At 36.7% G+C, this 16883-nt stretch overlaps 1 protein-coding gene and 1 long non-coding RNA gene across 4 annotated transcripts; both read left to right on the top strand.

Moving 5' to 3' along the window:
- Nucleotides 1-8751: 8751 nt before the first annotated feature.
- Nucleotides 8752-10270, top strand: LOC114925417 (uncharacterized). The gene is made up of 3 exons (XR_011872996.1): nucleotides 8752-9155; nucleotides 9252-9447; nucleotides 10119-10270. It is a non-coding gene; the product is annotated as an uncharacterized lncRNA (long non-coding RNA).
- Nucleotides 10271-10356: 86 nt separating this feature from the next.
- Nucleotides 10357-12379, top strand: LOC112750322 (uncharacterized). Of its 3 annotated transcripts, none has more exons than XM_029293156.1 (4): nucleotides 10357-10377; nucleotides 10516-10552; nucleotides 10608-10748; nucleotides 11601-12379. In XM_029293156.1, the coding sequence occupies exons 3-4, from the start codon at nucleotides 10650-10652 to the stop codon at nucleotides 11937-11939; spliced, it is 438 nt and encodes a 145-aa protein (XP_029148989.1). In that variant the 5' UTR covers nucleotides 10357-10377; nucleotides 10516-10552; nucleotides 10608-10649; the 3' UTR covers nucleotides 11940-12379. The 3 variants fall into 3 exon arrangements, with proteins under 3 accessions (XP_029148989.1, XP_025654785.1, XP_025654782.1); XM_025799000.2 differs by having other exon boundaries at nucleotides 10363-10377; nucleotides 10619-10748; XM_025798997.3 differs by lacking the exon at nucleotides 10357-10377 and having other exon boundaries at nucleotides 10393-10552; nucleotides 10619-10748.
- Nucleotides 12380-16883: the final 4504 nt, after the last annotated feature.

Below are 16883 nucleotides of genomic sequence, written 5' to 3' on the forward strand. Positions count from 1 at the left end.
GGAGTAGCTTAGAAGAAAAGAGTCTTGGAGGTTGACACTCTGAATGCCATATTGGTTTAGAACAAGATCTTAACCCAATAGGTCAATATGATCTCTTAGTATTTGACTGGAATGCAAGCTGCAGCTAGCAGCAATCAAGAAGCCTTCTGTGGGTGAGATGCTTATGATCCAGATCAACCCATGATGGAAGAGGTGAATCAGATGGGAGAACCTTATGGAAATACCTACAACTCCTCATGGAGAAATCATCCTAACCTTTCATGGAGAGATCAATAGAAGCCTCAGCAAGGCTTCAACAATAATCAAGGTGGAAGAAACCAGAATAGGTTTAATAATAAACCATTCCCTTCTTCTCAGCAAAACATGGAGACTCCTAAAAAGAGCTTCTCTAACTTAGCGACCATAGTCTCTGAACTCTCTAAGACCACTCACAATTTTATAACAAAAACTAGGTCCTCCATCATAAATCTGGAGGTAAAAGTTGGTCAACTGAGCAAGAGAATCCCTGAGACCCCTCCTAACACTCTTCCTAGCAACACTGAAGTAAATCCAAGGGAAGAGTACAAGGCCATCACTATAGAAGCTGAGGCCGAATCTGAAGGGGATACTCTGGCATTGAACGCCATTAAGGAAGCCCTTACTGGGCGTTCAAGGCCCAAAGATGAGCCATCACTGGGAGTTCAACGCACAAAGAGGAGCCATTCTTGGTGTTGAATGCCAGTAAGGAAGTCCTAACTAGGCGTTCAATGCCCAAAGAGGAACCATTCCTACGTTGAACGCCAGTAAGGGAGTCTTTACTGGGCGTTCAACGCCCAAAGTGGCACAAAAGCTGGCGTTGAACGCCAATAATAGGGCAGCTGAGTGTTCAACGCCCATTAAAAACTTCCCCACTGAAGAACTTAAGGCAACTAAGGCTCATGAGGAGACTATAGAACTTCCATTGAATGCCTTGTTGCAAATCAGGGATTATGAGGAACACTCCTCCTCTGATGAGGAAGAGGAAATTAGGGAAGAGAAAGTTGCTCGGTATCTAGGAGTCCTCATAAAGCTAAATGCCAAGTTATTTAGAATAGAGCTATTGGAGGAAGAACCTCAAGTGCTCACCAAGGAACTCAAACCCTTAGCTCAACAGGAACTACCTTAGAAGATGCCGGATCCTAGACGCTTCCTAATTCCTTGCACCATAGGCACCATTACCTTTGATAAGGCTCTGTGTGACCAAAGGTAAAGCATAAACCTTATCCCAATCTCTATAATGGAGAGACTGTGAATCTTTGAGGTGCAAGCTACAAGAATCTCACTAGATATGACAAACAAGTCAATGAAAAAGGCATATGGTCTAGTAAAGGATGTCCTAGTAAAGGTTGAGAACCTTTATATCCCTGCGGACTTTATAATCTTGGATACTGAGGAGGAAGAGGATGAATCCGTCATCCTTGGAAGACCCTTCCAAGCCACTGCCAATGCCATCATTGATGTAGCAAAAGGAGAGCTGATTCTACAGTTATGGGAAGACCACATCTTGTTCAATATGCCTAACCCCAACTCTCCCACTGACAAAATAGAGACAGTTGTGCAACACCTAGTGTTCCAACCCTTTCTCTCAGTGCAAAGCTATACAGAGCCCCCAGACACTAATTCTAAGTTTGGTGTTGGGCAGCCACTATCAAGCACTAAGAATAAAGGTGCTAAGAAGAAGGTACCTAAAGGCTGGAGGGACAAAAAGATCCCCACTGAAGGCCTCTCACCTGGCATAAGAGTTGTCTTCACTAACAACCCAGTCATTCCACACACAAATAATACAATTTCTCAAATCCAAACCTTTCTAAATAACTTTTCAAATAAAGTCTAAGATTTTTATAGAAATTTTGGCAGCACCTCCCCTAAAACTTGGACTTTGCCACCCTTTTCGGGTCCCAACTAAACCATTCCACAATCTTTTTCAATGGTCCAAAACCCAAAATCAGTTCAAAAGCAAGCTAAATCCAATATTCACCTCATTTTCAAATCTCAATAAGGAAACCGTTTCAAGATAAAACTATTATCAACCGATTAAACTCATTTCCAAAACTTTAAAGAAACAGTTATGCAACAAATCCATTTATCAAAACCAAACAATAATCCAATCAAACATATGATCATATTCATCCAGAATAGCCAGACAATACATAAGACTTGTACAATCACTAAAATGTATATTTCTCACATCGATATCCATTTATAACAATTCCAAATTATAAAATTGAGATTTTAGAAAAGCCCCTACCTCGATACGCAAAACCATAACCCAAATGCCCCACAGAGTTCCTTTCGCCTCAACTCGAATCGACGGCAACCAAAACCTCAGCTTTGCTTGCTTTCTCAAAAGCAGAAATAGCTTCAAACACCACAAGCAAACTCGGATTTTAACTCTTAAAACAATTGACATCGTAAATACTTTATTACATGGAACAGAACACTAACGCAGGGCTTTTGAAACAGAAATACTTATTGAACTAGCGAAACCAAACAGCGACGGCTTCTGAACTAGTTTGGAAGCGGCCTTGGCAGCCAGCTCAAGTGGTAGCGGTGACCCGACTCCGGTGACGATGACTGAAACCAACATGCAGTGACAATAAAACTCCCGAAATCTCAAAATAAACGAAATCCAAACTCAAAACCCTTACCGGTAGTGGATCTCGACGGCGTCAGAGGCATTTTCTGGCGACTGCAGCTGGACACGGCGGTGGTGGCAGCTTCTGACAGCAACAGGAGCTCCAGCGGCATCGCAGGTGGCTTACCCCTTTCTCCCGTCACGTCATCTCTCTCTCTCCTCGGGCTTCTCCGGTGACAGTGGCCCGAACGAAAGCGACGACGATGGCTGGAAGCAGCTCCTCTGATGGCGACGGTCGAGGTTCAACGCCGACGGTAGAACGGCGAGGACGAGCTCCTCTAGCTCGCGTGCGGCAGCTGCTCCCTCGAACCCTCCTTCTCGGTGCTGCTGTCTCTCTCTTCACGATCGGCAGCGGCAATGACGATCTTCGACGGTGAGGCGTGGCATGGTGGCGGTGGCATAGTGGCATCGACAGAGCACGGTTCCCCGCGTGCAGCAGCTCGGCGTCTCCTCACTTTATTGGCATCGGTGGTGGTGGCGAGACCTAGTGGCACCGGCGCATCCCCCCTCTCCTGCTCCTCTTTTCTCTCGGTTCTCTCTTCTTCCATGAAGCTGCTGTATGGGTTTGGGGGGAAAGGGGTTTTGGTTGCTGAAGGGGTTGAGCGTAGCAGCTAGGGTTTATTTGGGACAAAAAGGGAAAATTTGATTTAATCAAAATTAGTGTTTGGGTATGGAATTGGAGATTTGGGGGTTTAATTTGAAACTAATTGAATCTCTAAATTTACTTTAATTATATCAAAATACTATTTGGCTTGGAATCAAATACTCTAATTGAAATTATCAGATAATAAGAGTAATTTTCTTTATTAACAAAACTTAAAGTATTTAATTATAAAAATATTATATAAAAATCTTATTATTCTAGAACTACTAATTTTATAATTTAAATATAGGGATTAATTCAATAATTAAAAGATTAGATAAAATTCTAATTTAAATTTCCAAACATCATTATTATTGAATTTCTAAGACTTTAAATAGTAAATATGAAAATAATCCAAAATTATAGAGTTTGGATAAAAATCTTAATTTATTTCAAATCCAATTAATCAAAACTACCTTTAGTTATCTTCTATAAAATAATTTATAAACTTAAAACTATAAATAAATAGATATATAATTTGAAATTAGTTCATATTAACTTTTCAATAGTTCTGGGTCTTACATTCCACCCACCTTATAAAAATTTTCGTCTTTGAAAATTAAAGTAATACTTAAGGTAATCCATAGTCTTAGCGCTCTATTAAATACCTTTTTGAAAAAGTAACAAATCTGAGCATACACATATATGTAAATGTTCAAATACTGAATAACTGTAAGATTTAAATACAAAGGTAGAGCATGGTGTAAGGCAGAAGATACAAGACATGCATTCACAAAGCAAAGCTATAGCTAATGTGGCAAAAAGCTACCAAGCAGGCTGTTATTTAGACAACGGGTAAAATGTTCGCTCACCGATCTCGTACCTACTTGAAAACTTCAACTTCCAACTCCATCCAGACGCATTTCCACCATTACCAACCTTACTATATCAAACAACTCATCCGAGAGTTCTCGACCCCTCCACTCCCTTCGTACGCCCACTACTGGTCTCAAGTCCAACATGTGCAAAACTCTCTCACGTGAAAACTAAAACTCCACAGCTTCCTGTGATACTAGGCATTAAAAACTCCACCTTTCTACGCTCACGAACAGCATTCTAAAGAAACTAACGTTTCGCTTGCTACGCCTAAGGGTCATACGTGACTCTAAGGCAACCTTTGAATTTATTCAGAAAGATACAAGATTAGAGATAAAGGACAAGTGACAACGGCCTGAAACGAATTCAAGCTGATTCGAGGAGTATGAGGTTTATAGAAAAGAAAATCCAAGGCCAAGGACAAACTCACAAGATTCGAATATGAATGAAACTCTTTCGAATGCATTGCCCATAAGAATCGGAACTTAAGAAAATCATGTTACATTTCAAAAGAGAAAGCATGCAACAACATATTTGTAAAAGAACGACGAAAGCATAGATGTGACCTCACCTTAATACAAACTCAAGTTGAAGGAAATTATGTAAAGTTTGAAAAGTAAGAAGAAAATATTGAGGTGCATCACTAACCCAACGCATGCATAAAATTTGCATATAGTCAAAAGAAAATCGAGTTATATTCATCAAAACAATTTCCTAGTTTAAAAACGGAATAGGAGAGTTTCAAAAGTGGAAATCATAACCAACCTCAATACTCAAAACCTAGTCTTTAGTTATAAAAATTAAATTGTGATTAGAAAAGATTAGTAAGCTGGGAATGGTTATTGTAAAGGAAACAAGTTTTTAGCAGAACAGGGGTCATGCGTACATGCCCCGGTCCTGCATATGGACAGCGATAAAAAGCAATAGCCGCGTACGCAGCACCTCTCCCGCGTACGCGAGATCACTTGGCAGTAGCCAACGCTCGTGTCGCGTGCTCTGCTCCGCATACGCATGCCTTAGAAAAATTTGAAAATTTTCAAAAATTACAAAATCTTAGATTTTCATACCGAACTTCAAACGCGCATAATTTTTTTGTTTTAAAAAATTATTTTTCATCTGTTCTTCAAACGATGTAAACCTCACAGACCCAATTTTTATTTAAAACAAATTTTACAAAATTTGGAGGTCCGAAGGTCAAGCTATGTCTCGTTAGAGATTTTTAAAAATCAAGCGTTTACAAAATTCACAACCCTTTATTTTTCAAAACTCATGATACCAAAGGAAATTTATCAAAATCCATTTTCAAACAAGACGGGCATAAAAGTTGCGACAAAACCAAACTTTATTTAAAAAGAACATTCGAAGTAAAAGTCCCTTATGGGTCAATAAAGAAAACACGTGATGTGTGGCAAATAGATAGGTTTTTAGTTCAATATGGTCCTCAGGGTTTCATATAAAGGAGGACATGCTAAATTTTAAAACAACTTTATCAAAACTTAAAGAATGGCCATGAATGTAATCAAATAAGAGAAGAACTGATTTGAAATTTTTCTTAATAGAGTTCAAAACTTCTTTCAAAAGGTTTGAAACAAAACTCTGTGTATATTATAGAAATAGCACCCTCATAAGGACATCCAGAATACGCTAAAAGGGTTGCCTTCAAGAAAGGAACTCAATTCGAAGGAAAACAAGTAGGATTCTCAAGGCATGAAATAAGGAACAAGTTTTTAACTGATCCGATGAGTTACAAAACTTACAAAGAAGGACAATTCAGTTGATAATGATTCCTTTAAGATTTTCAAGGACCTTTTTGATACATTAAACAGTTTTCAAAGTTACATCAAAGAGTATAGGAGCCAAGGAGAAAAGTTTAGACAAGTAAAAGGAGATACTCCAAAAAATTGTAAATAGACATATGCAGTTTAGATCAGACGAGAATGCATGTAAACAAAAGGATAGGATTGGGAGATAATCAAATTACTTCCCAAGGAAGATATCACAAACAAGAACCTCAAGGCACATCAAGAAAGAACAAGCCATATGACATTCACAGAGTTCGAGACACCAAACCGAAAAACCTCGAGAATTACTATAATAGGATACATGAAAATAAAATCGTTACAGTGATTAATAACTGTCTTATGCATCTTTTCAAAACCAAAGATTTAATATTAAAATTCTGAAATCCTTTCTGGAAGAGAAAACTATTAATTCTTCAAAACTCAGAAAAGCCTTTCGAAAAGTCTCTCCTATAAAGTATGAATGACCAAGCTGTTCCAAACATAGGTTCATTAAGTCTATGCTGAACCAATTCAGTTTTTCATACTTTTCTAAGCCAAAAACACAAACCAAACATGACCTTCGGCCCATCTCATAATCAGTCACGGCCCTAGGCCCAAACAATTTAATCCACAACCAATCCCTCACAATCCAACAGAGATTCAGTCGCAAACACAAGTAGGAAAGCTCAAGCACAAACAAGCAGTTACATCAAGTAGAACAATTAATAGTTAAACATAGTTAATCATATAGGCAAACCAAGTACAATATGCACACCCAAATAATGTCACATAGATGCATATGATGAATGCCTGTCCTAGTGGCTGATGAGTCTCATCTGTCGATTACAAAGCCAACTCGACAAGTCCTGGTAGCTAACCATTGGACTGTCCCTTTCTCGCGCATCCCCAACTCGAGTTATCCACAATCATAATTATCAATACATATACAACACCCACACTGGTGTTTATCCACGGGGCGAGCTCATCCAGAACTTTCACAGTGTCCGGCCACACTTACGACATAGGATCAGCAGAGTATTGAGTCTCAACCTAGAGCACGTGGTGGCTAGCCACTGCTTTCACCCAGGAAAACTCGTATCTCAGATAGTTGGAAGTGCAACAGTCACTTTATCAAGTCAATTCTCATTCATATTCATCCTCAGCCATCCGGCTCATAACATATTCCACAATCAGCCATATACAGCCATCCAGCTCATAACATGTTCTACAATCAGCCATAATTCATTATCATATACAGCCATCCGGCTCATAACATAACAGCACTACCACCATCCAACATCATCAAACATATAATCATCATTCAAGCTATAAATCACTTTTTCTCAAATCACTTTACTTTGAAATCGAAATCAATTCTTTCTAGCCTTAACTTTAAAAAACCACATTTCTCAAATCACTTCTAGCTTATAAGCCAACTTTCTCAAAAGAAATTTCCTCTTTCAAACAAGCCATATTTCCGCAACATCCTTCTAAAACTTCCAAACAATTCAGCAACTAGGCCAAATTAAAAATCTCTTCTAAAAGATTCAAAAATCAGTCATCCTAAAACAGAATTTGGTAATAGAAATTTCTCATCAGAGTCTCAAGAGTTTAGGGGATTTCGGGCCCCGTTTTGACCCAATTTTTGGCCTGAAAAAGTAGACTAGAGCTAGAGGACATGCAGAAACCAAGAACAACATTCATTCTACACAGTTTTAGTTTTTAGATCTAGTTTTACTCCTCCTCTAGGTTTTCTCTCTACACATTCATAGTTCTTAGGATTTTAATTTCTATTGTTCTTTGCATTGGGATATTGAGAAGAGTTATTACCTCATCAAGACTTCGTCATTCTAGTTCGTTTTCTTTACTTGGCTTTACTCTTCCATGTCCTTTAATTTACTCAATTTTACTATTGGATTATTTTAGAATTTATTAATACAAGAGTTACTTTTATTTTTAATTGATTCCTTTGAGTTTTATTTATCATGTCTTTCTTTAATTCTCTTTTCTATGTTATGAATTCCACGTTCAAAATGAGCGAGTAGTTCCCTAACTTGATGGGGAGTTGATTGAAAGGAACTCTTGAGTTGGAATGCTCAAAGGAGAAATTGTAATTGGGTCTATTGTTGGATTGCTCTCTAGTCACTAACGCCAGTCCTTCCATGTAAGCGGATTGGGACTTGTGAATAGAAACAACATTCCAACTTGTTTGACTTTCCCTTACCTAGTAAGGGATAACTAAACAGAACAACCTTCAATTATCAATTAATCTTGAGAGTACTGCAACAAGAATAGGGCTTCTAACTAATCTACTCCCAGTCAAGGCTTTTATTTAAATTACTTAATTTTTCCAATTTAATTTCCTGTTTATTCAACTCAACTTCTTTTTGAAAACATCTGATTAATAAAATAGCACACCTTTCTGCAACTCGTTGGGAGACGACCTGGGATTCATACTACCAGTATTTTAATTTTAATTTTTGTGACAACCCTTCTAAATTGATAAGCGGATTTCTGGTTGGTTAAGAACTATACTTGCAACGCATATTTTATAACAATTCTTGACTCGCCAATTTCCGCCACGTCAGTGTACATTTACTAATTCGTTTGAAGCTATTTCCTTAGCTTATTATTAGGTTCCGGTCTTTGTGAGATACTTCATACACTATATATATAAATGTTGCAGCATCTAATTTTTTGTTAACTACTATCTCCAATTTTCTTTTAAAAATTAAAGGGTTAGAAATTTTTTTATTAGCTTTTTCTTATTTCTTGTTTGTCACTTTTCCAATTTTCAAACAAACTAAATTGAATCATTGACCCACAAAGACACCACTATGAGGGTTTGTCGCGTCATTCTCACTCTTAAAAACTTTAATTTGCCAAAAACACTAAATTATATGCAGATAAATAACAGGTAATACTACTTAGTTTAATATCTGAATTCAAGTGTGTAGGCGACATTACTTTCTTTCAAAAAGTGATATTTTTTTAATTAATGCACAAAGTAAAATCAATATTTGTTTTTGTCTGATAATTCTTGGTATACTGTGTTGTACCTTTTGCTCTTCTCATAGATAATTCCTATGTTTATGTATGGTGTATTTTTCAGGTAATTGATGTATTAGTTAGCCTCTTCTGTTGTTTTATTACATATCCAGAGAAGCTGTGGGATGGTGGTTGGCTTCTATGCCAGTTGCTTCCTTACAGATAGTCAGAGTTCAACAGCAACCACCTTAAGATGGTGTTTTGCTCTTAATAGGTACATTAGTGTTTTGCTCTTAATACGCCAGTTGCTCTTTATAGATTTGGGTTCCATGTTTCTTATTTATTTGTTTCTTTATTTACTTATTTGAAGTTTGAAATTGGATTGCAAGACAAGGAGAATGTTTGAGGAAAAGGGGCGTTACAGGTTACAGGCAGGAGAGACAGAGCCAAGCCTCTGCCATTCAAGATGGATTCTAGCGGTCCATGGGACCTTGCCAGAGCTAATGAAGGGAACCCAAGAGTCAGATCCAAGTTTATTGCACCATGTTATTATATGAACAAGTAAGGTACTTACTCTCTTTCTTGCTTTTAAATTCAATTTTGACTATATAAAAGATTATTAACTGGTTCAAAGTAAGAGACTTAATATAATTTCATGACTATGATAGGTTTCTAAAATGGAAGTAAGAAATTATTACGTTTCTGCTGTGTTAACCCATTGATCAAATTTAAATATTTTTCAAGGTTCAAGCATGCAATGTATGTTTATCCATTTATTTTTATTATCTCTCATCAACAATAGTAAGAAAGCAATATTTGAATTTGAAATCAATATCTACAATTTCATCCGGCCAGTAATTCATTTATTCATGATACTATATTACTATATTCCTAGCTAGTATAGGTTTAGTGTTCACTTGATTGCAGGGCTTGTTAAGTTATTAATTAATCATACTTGTTCACTTGATTTCACTCCTTCTCTGTTTGTTGTAAGTTCTAACATAACCTTTTTAATAAATTGAGATTATAATATATATTTTCTAAAATAATTAAGCGAATGAATCTAGTCTTCAACCGTGAACACAAATAGTTAATTAGTTGTTGCTTGTATGATAAATGTAGTACTCATGAAGCTACTTAATTTTAAGGATAATTTTAAGTTTTCTTCTCTCTAACATTCTTCTCTCCAAATTTTTTTGCTTTATTCTAATTATTTGAATGTGTTCTTGTTTGATAGTTGACTGAACAAAAATTGACGAGAAAGAAGGTATAAGCTTTTCTTGTTTGAGGTTACATGCTAGTTTGAGGTTACTTGCTAAGATTAAAGCCTCGCTATCTTTCACTTAAAATTTCTGAAGGTTTTGATAAATTTTACCACCAATAGAAGCAGGAGGCTAATGTGATTCAATTTTAATTTAGAATAGAAGCTTCTCTATTCAATTAAGTTACTCAACTTCCCTTGAAATTTGATTATGCAAGGTCCATGCCTAAGCAAAGTGGGCATTACTGTTTCTTTTATCTAGTGATGGCACTACTATTTCTTTTATCTCTTTTCCATTCTTATCTTTTCGGTGGGTTTGGTATGAATGTGAATATGATCTTTGCTTCTTTTTTTTTCTCTCTTGGTTCTTCAGGAATCCGACAATATCAGAGGGTGAAAACCAACGAGAGGTACTCTACAGTTCTAATCTGATCAAGGCACTCAAACACTTCTAAAACTCTGCAGATTTGTGTTAGTTCTATTTTTCTTGAAGGTGAGGATATAAATATGAGCATTTCACATGCTGCTGATTCTATTAGTTTGAAAAAGATACCAAGATATGAAGTTAAAATTATTGACGAGGATGACTGGATGAAAGGAGCTCAGGTTAGTTTGCTTCTTTTCTAGATCAATATCATGAAGTTGTTCTTGTGTTGCTTTAGAAGATTGATCTAATATCTACGCAACTTCCTTGCTATTGAAGTTCTGCATTATTATGCTATATTCACATTTCTTCAGCCATCTAGTCTCTGTTCTATGATATTTGGCAAAGTTTTTCATGAGAAAAATGTCTTGGTATGCCTTTCACTCGAAGGCAGAGTAGCTGAAATTTTTGGGTGTATCTTCTAGTGTCTCTGTTCAAATCAATTTTGGAAGGGCATGAGTGAAAATCAGACAGGTTCATCTTTTATGAACTAGAAATCGAGTCAATGAGGCAATGATGCTCTTTATGAAATCGAGTTAGTCCTGTGTTCTAGCTGTTAAATACTAACTGCTAATTGTTTGGTTTCTGTTTAATAGCTATTAAATTTACTGCATTCTTTACTTAGCATTCTTATTCGGGGAATGATCACTTATTCATATTATGAAAAACTGTCAGTGCGAGAATGCCTTTGGTGTATAGTAGAGTTCATTTTCATTCTTACTTTGTTTCCCTGAACATCTCTGTGTGGAAAGATAAATATTATAACCATCTCTATCATATTCACATATTTTAACTGTCTTTTTTTGGTTAATTAACAGAACATATGTCAGATATGAATTTTCAGAGACATTTTGATATGACATGTTCTGTACTTATTGGGCCTTATATAGGGTTTAGGGTTTAATTATTAAGTTAGTAAAAGAGCATATTATTGATGTAATAGAATCAGTTGAGAAATTAATCAAATGAGAGTGAAGGAAAGCAATTCTAGACCTTCTGCAGTTTCATATTCACCAATAATAGACCTTTTGCAGTTTGGTGCTGCCTTTGCCATTGGAGTCGATATAGATTCACAAGCAATTGCATCAGCATCTGAAAATGATACTCTGAATAACATCAGACCAGACAAGCTGCAACTGCACTTGATTGCAAGCCAAATTTCTTCATCCTGCAGGGATGACTGGCCATCTAGAGTTGTCGAGGGAGAAAATGCTTTCGAGATAGACACAGTCACTCACAAGGATAAATATGATGTGGTCATCGCAAACATACTTTTAAATCCTCTGTTAAATCTTGCTGATCAAATTATCTTTTCTGTAAAGCCTGGAGCAATTATTGGTCTCTCTGGAATCTTAAGTGAACAAGTAGTTTAAATGTTCAATTAATTCTCATTATCAATTTTCTTTATTCAGAATGCAACTATCTCTTTGCTGCCAAATGCAGATTCTTGTTGGTGGAACTGCTTCGAATCACATTCTCCTCCTAAATTCATCTTCTATGTTCCTTATGCAGGTCCAGAACTTATTACAAAAATATTCACTATTCTTAGAAGGCATAGAAGTGTCGAAAATGGATGACTGGGCATGTGTGAGTGGCAGAAAAAGAAAGAATATAGATATCTGCTGATTCGTTGCTGTAGATACTTGGTCTAGGGGTTTAACTTTTCTCATCCAATCATTCTTTGCCATTTTAATGCCACCCAGAATGTTTTACAAGAAGCAACATGTTGATGATATACTAGGAATTATAGTTGATGATCAATACATTTTGTTTGTGTTTTGAATTATATATATTGACTTGCTTGTTTATAGTACTTTTCTTTTAGTTTGATAATACGATGAATTTGTTTATTTTTTGAAATATTATAAATATTTGAATACAAATTAGATAAAAATTTGTATTAAATTTATATTTATTTTGTATGAAAATAAGTTTATTTTGTAATTAGAAAAAAAAATTTACCTTACAGACGGATTTACAGACGAATTTTCTGTCTGTAATCAGAGTGTGAGATGATTTTCCAAAGTTCAAATTACAGACGAAAAATCTGTCAGAAAATCCATCTGTAATTACAGACGGAAAATCCGTCGGAAAATCCGTCTGTAATTACAGACAGAAAATCTGTCGGAAAGTTCGTCGGCTTTGGAAAATGGATGGAGAATTTACAGAGGGAAAATCCGTCGGTAACTGGTAAAAATTCGTCTGTAATTTTCTGACGGAAAAAAAATCCGTCGGTAAATAATTTCCGACGGGACTTTTACAGAGGGACAAAATCCGTCGGTAATTTCGTCGATAACCAAAAATTCGTCTGTAATAAGGACTAAATCTGTCTGTAAATCTGTCTGTAATAACTAGTTTTCTAGTAGTGATTAAAGATAATTAAAGCAAGTTTCAATTAATTGAATTTGAAATAAAATAAGATTATTATCCAATTTTACAATGATTAAATTATTTTCTATATTTAAATTATAAAGTTGGTAGTTATAAAATAATAAGAATTTTATATGATTTGGACTAAATAATTAATATTTTAAAATATTAATACTGCTATTTTGGAAAAATAAAGAATTTAATTATATTATTTCTAACTATCGGATTTGAAGATTTTAGTGAAAATAATTGTGAAATTGATGAACAAATAGTATTTTTATACATTATTATTGTTGGATTAAAATTTATTTCTAATTACTACATTATCCCTACTTTTATTTGAAATTACAAAACCCTTAAACCTAATTTTACCAAAACCCTAATTCCCAAATTGGGAAAACCCCAACCCTGAAACCCTCACCCAGTTACCCGTTTCCCCCCAATGCCCAGTAGCAAGCAACACACCTAACAACACAGCAGCAGTAGCTGCAAAGTAAAAGAAAGAAAGGGAGAAGGGGGAAATAAGGAAGGGAGATCCGGAGGGAGGAAGGGCGTCGCCACCACGCTTCGCCGCCGCGCCACCGTGCCCTGCCATCGAATCCATCCCGCTGCTGCCACCAACGCCGATGAAGAGGGATGGCCGCGAGTGAGAGGGTCGCGGGCTTGTAGCCGTCGTCCTTGTCACCGAGAAAGAAGGACGCCATCGGCGCCGTTCAGGGTAGAGGGAAGAGAGAGGAAGAACGAGCGTGAGAGAGCTCAGCCGCGGTAAGAGGAGGCGCGGATCTGACCCGTCACCGCCGATCCGTCCGTCCCGACCTGTCACCGTCGCAAGGAAGACCAGAAATGGAGAGAGAGTCGTGCGAGGAGGAAAAGTCATCGTCGCCGTTTGTTCTCCCCGCTGCCAGACGGCGTCGCCGTTCGCGAGAGGGAGAAAGACGCGCTGCGAGGGAGCTGCCACCGTGGAGTGTGTCACCGTTGAGGAGCCGTCGCTGTCAGATCTGCCGCTGCCTAAGCTTATGGTCGTGCCTCTGCTACTGGAGCTCCAAGCCTCTGCTACGGCCGCCAGAAACCGCCATTGAAGCCGGTGTCGTTTGGTAAGAGCTAACCCGTCTTCAGCTTCCTTATTCGTTAAAGTTCACCTTTACCATGAGAGTTGTGCTGAGGCTGTCTGTGCTACGAGTTATCGCGAGTTGTCGCCGCCGGAACCACACTGGAGCTACTGCCATTCAGTTCAGCCGTTCTTTCTTCGTTTTGGTAAGCGTTTTCGTTTTGAAAGCCCTTTAGTTACTGTTCTATTATCTCACGCTAAGGTTTGTAGTGCAAATTGCTATAAGATTGAGTCTCAGTTATTATATGTTACGATTAGAGTTGTGGTGGTTACTGCGAAAGTGGCTTGGAGCTGAGGTTGCGGTTGTCGGTGTTTTCGGGTTGAGAGAGAAGGTTCCTGTGATGCGTTTGGGTTATAGTTTTGCGTATTAAGGTAGGGGCTTTTCTAAAAGCTATTTTATATCTGGAATTTTTATAAATGGATACTGGTGTGAGAATTATATACTTTTAGTGATTGTACCAGTCTTATGTATTATTTGGCTACTTTGGATGAATATGATTATATGTTTTGATTTGATTATTGTTTGGTTTTGATAAATGAATTGTTGCTGAACTGTTCTTTAAAGTTTTGGAAATGAGTTTAATCGGTTGATAATGATTTGATTTTGAAATAGTTTCCTTGAGATATGAAAATGAGGTGACTATTGGATTTAGCTTGCTTTTGAACTGATTTTGGATTTAGACCGTTGAAAAGGATTGTGGAATGGTTTAGTTAGGACCCGAACTGGGTGGTAAAGTCCAAGTTTTTGGGGAGGTGCTGCCGAAATTTCTATAAAAATCCTAGACTTTGTTTGAAAAGTTATTTAGAAAGGTTTGAAAAATTGTATTATTTGATTTATTAAGAAAATATTTATGTTTTCGAGCTTAATTTATTTAAGTAAACTATATGTCTTGAGTTCAATTTATTTAGAAATGAATTATTTTACCATTTGAATCACTGAAGGAAAGTATTATGTTCTAATATTGATTTTTCATATAAAAAGGACTTTTGCTTTTGGTTAGACTTAAAGATTTCGTTCAGAGGAGCTTTTAGTGATTTTAAAAGAAATTGGACTTTGATTGAATAATTGCGTTTGTGACATTTTGGAAGAAGTCAGAGAATTAGTTTTAAGGAGGAACCTAAAAGTGGTTTTAATTTAAATGAATCGGTTCCGTTTCAAGTGAATTGACTTTGGATTGGGTTGGGACTTGTGACTTTATATGATCCGGTTTTATAATAAACTCTGTTTTTATTTGCTTAAACCAAGGATCTATGATTTTAAGAATTTCAATGAATTTTTAAGAAATTGAGATAGGTTGTCCTTCCCTAAAGACTTGAGACTCTGCCGAGGAACTTTTGTTATAAAATCCCGTTGTTGAATGGATGATTTTGAATATTTCGAAAGAGATCTTTAATTTGCCATGGTTTTGGAAGTTTTGGAAAGAGGATATCGAGGGTGGCTTTTTTTTAAAAAGGGAACCTACTTTGAGTAAAAGTGGCTTATGAGCCTGAGATGATTGAGGAATGGGAACTTTAAAGCCAAGGCTGAATAGAATTGATTTTTGATTTCAAAGTGAAGTGAATTGAGAAAAAGTGATTTATGGCTTGAATGATGATTTTATGAATTTGGTGATTTTGGATGGTGGAAGTGCTATTTTGTTATGAGCCGGAATGGCTGTGTATGATAATGAATTATGGCTGATTGCGGAATATGTTATGAGCCGGATGGCTGAGATGAATGTTGATTTATGGATAAAAATAAATGCATAAATGCTGAGTTATTGATATTGTGATTGTTGCACTTCCAATTATCTGAGATACAAGTTTTCCTAGGTAGAAGCAGTGGCTAGCCACCATGTACTCTAGGTTGAGACTCGATACTCTGCTGACCCTATGTCGTAAGTGTGGCCGGACACTGTGAAAGTTCCGAATGAGCTCGCCCTCGTGAATATACACCAGTGAGGGTGTTGGATGTAAATTATGATTATGATTGTGAATAACTCGAGTTGGGGATGCACGACAGAGGGACAGTCCAATGGTTAGCTACCAGGACTTGTCGGGTTGGCTTTATAACCGACAGATGATATCATCAGCCACTAGGACAGGCATTCATCATATGCATCTATGTGACATTGTTTGGGTGTGCATAATGTACTTGGTTTGCCTTTGTGATTACTTGTGTTTATCTGCTAATTATTCTACTTGCAGTAACTATTTGTTTGTGCCTGAACTTTTCTATTTGTGTTTGCGATTGAGACTCTATTGGACTGTGGTGATTGGTTGTTGTTTGGGTTGTTTGGGCCTAGAGCCGTGGTTGGTCATGAGGTTGGCCGAATGCCATGTTTGGTTGATGTTTCTAGTCTGGAAAAGTATGAAAAACTAACCTAGTTCAGCATAGATGAACTTTTTGAAAGGCTTTTGAATTTATAAGAAATGAACAGTTTCCTCTTTCAGAAAAGATTTCAGATACCTTTTTTTATAGTAGACTTTTGTTTTTGAAAAGATACATAAGGCGGTTATTAATCACTGTAATGATTTTATCTCGCGTATCCTATTATAGTAATTCTGCAACCCTGTAGTGAGAACCCTTTCGAGGATGATGTTCTCACTCCCCTACAGGTCTTTTCTCTTTTCAGGTTACGGACGACGAAGTTCGGAAGAGCTTATTTCTTTTCTGTTAGACGATAATTCTGTATTGCTTTAGTATTTATGTTTCCCTCGCCTTTAACTTTGCAAGTATTGTAAGAGGGATAGGTTTTGATAAGAGATGCTTGTAAAATTATATATATATATATATATATATATATATATATATATATATATATACATGTATTTGTGAATTTTGTAAGTTGTATTGTAT

Source organism: Arachis hypogaea, chromosome 15 (genome assembly GCF_003086295.3).
Source record: "Arachis hypogaea cultivar Tifrunner chromosome 15, arahy.Tifrunner.gnm2.J5K5, whole genome shotgun sequence".
Taxonomy (NCBI): Eukaryota; Viridiplantae; Streptophyta; class Magnoliopsida; order Fabales; family Fabaceae; genus Arachis; species Arachis hypogaea.

Bases quoted from the DNA above. Each gene is read 5' to 3' on its own strand.
- LOC112750322 (XM_025798997.3), top strand. From the start codon at position 10,407: ATGGCACTACTATTTCTTTTATCTCTTTTCCATTCTTATCTTTTCGGT. The intron at 10,553-10,618 runs GTACTCTACAGT...GATTTGTGTTAG, and splicing joins AGGGTGAAAACCAACGAGAG to TTCTATTTTTCTTGAAGGTG. The intron at 10,749-11,600 runs GTTAGTTTGCTT...GACCTTTTGCAG, and splicing joins ACTGGATGAAAGGAGCTCAG to TTTGGTGCTGCCTTTGCCAT.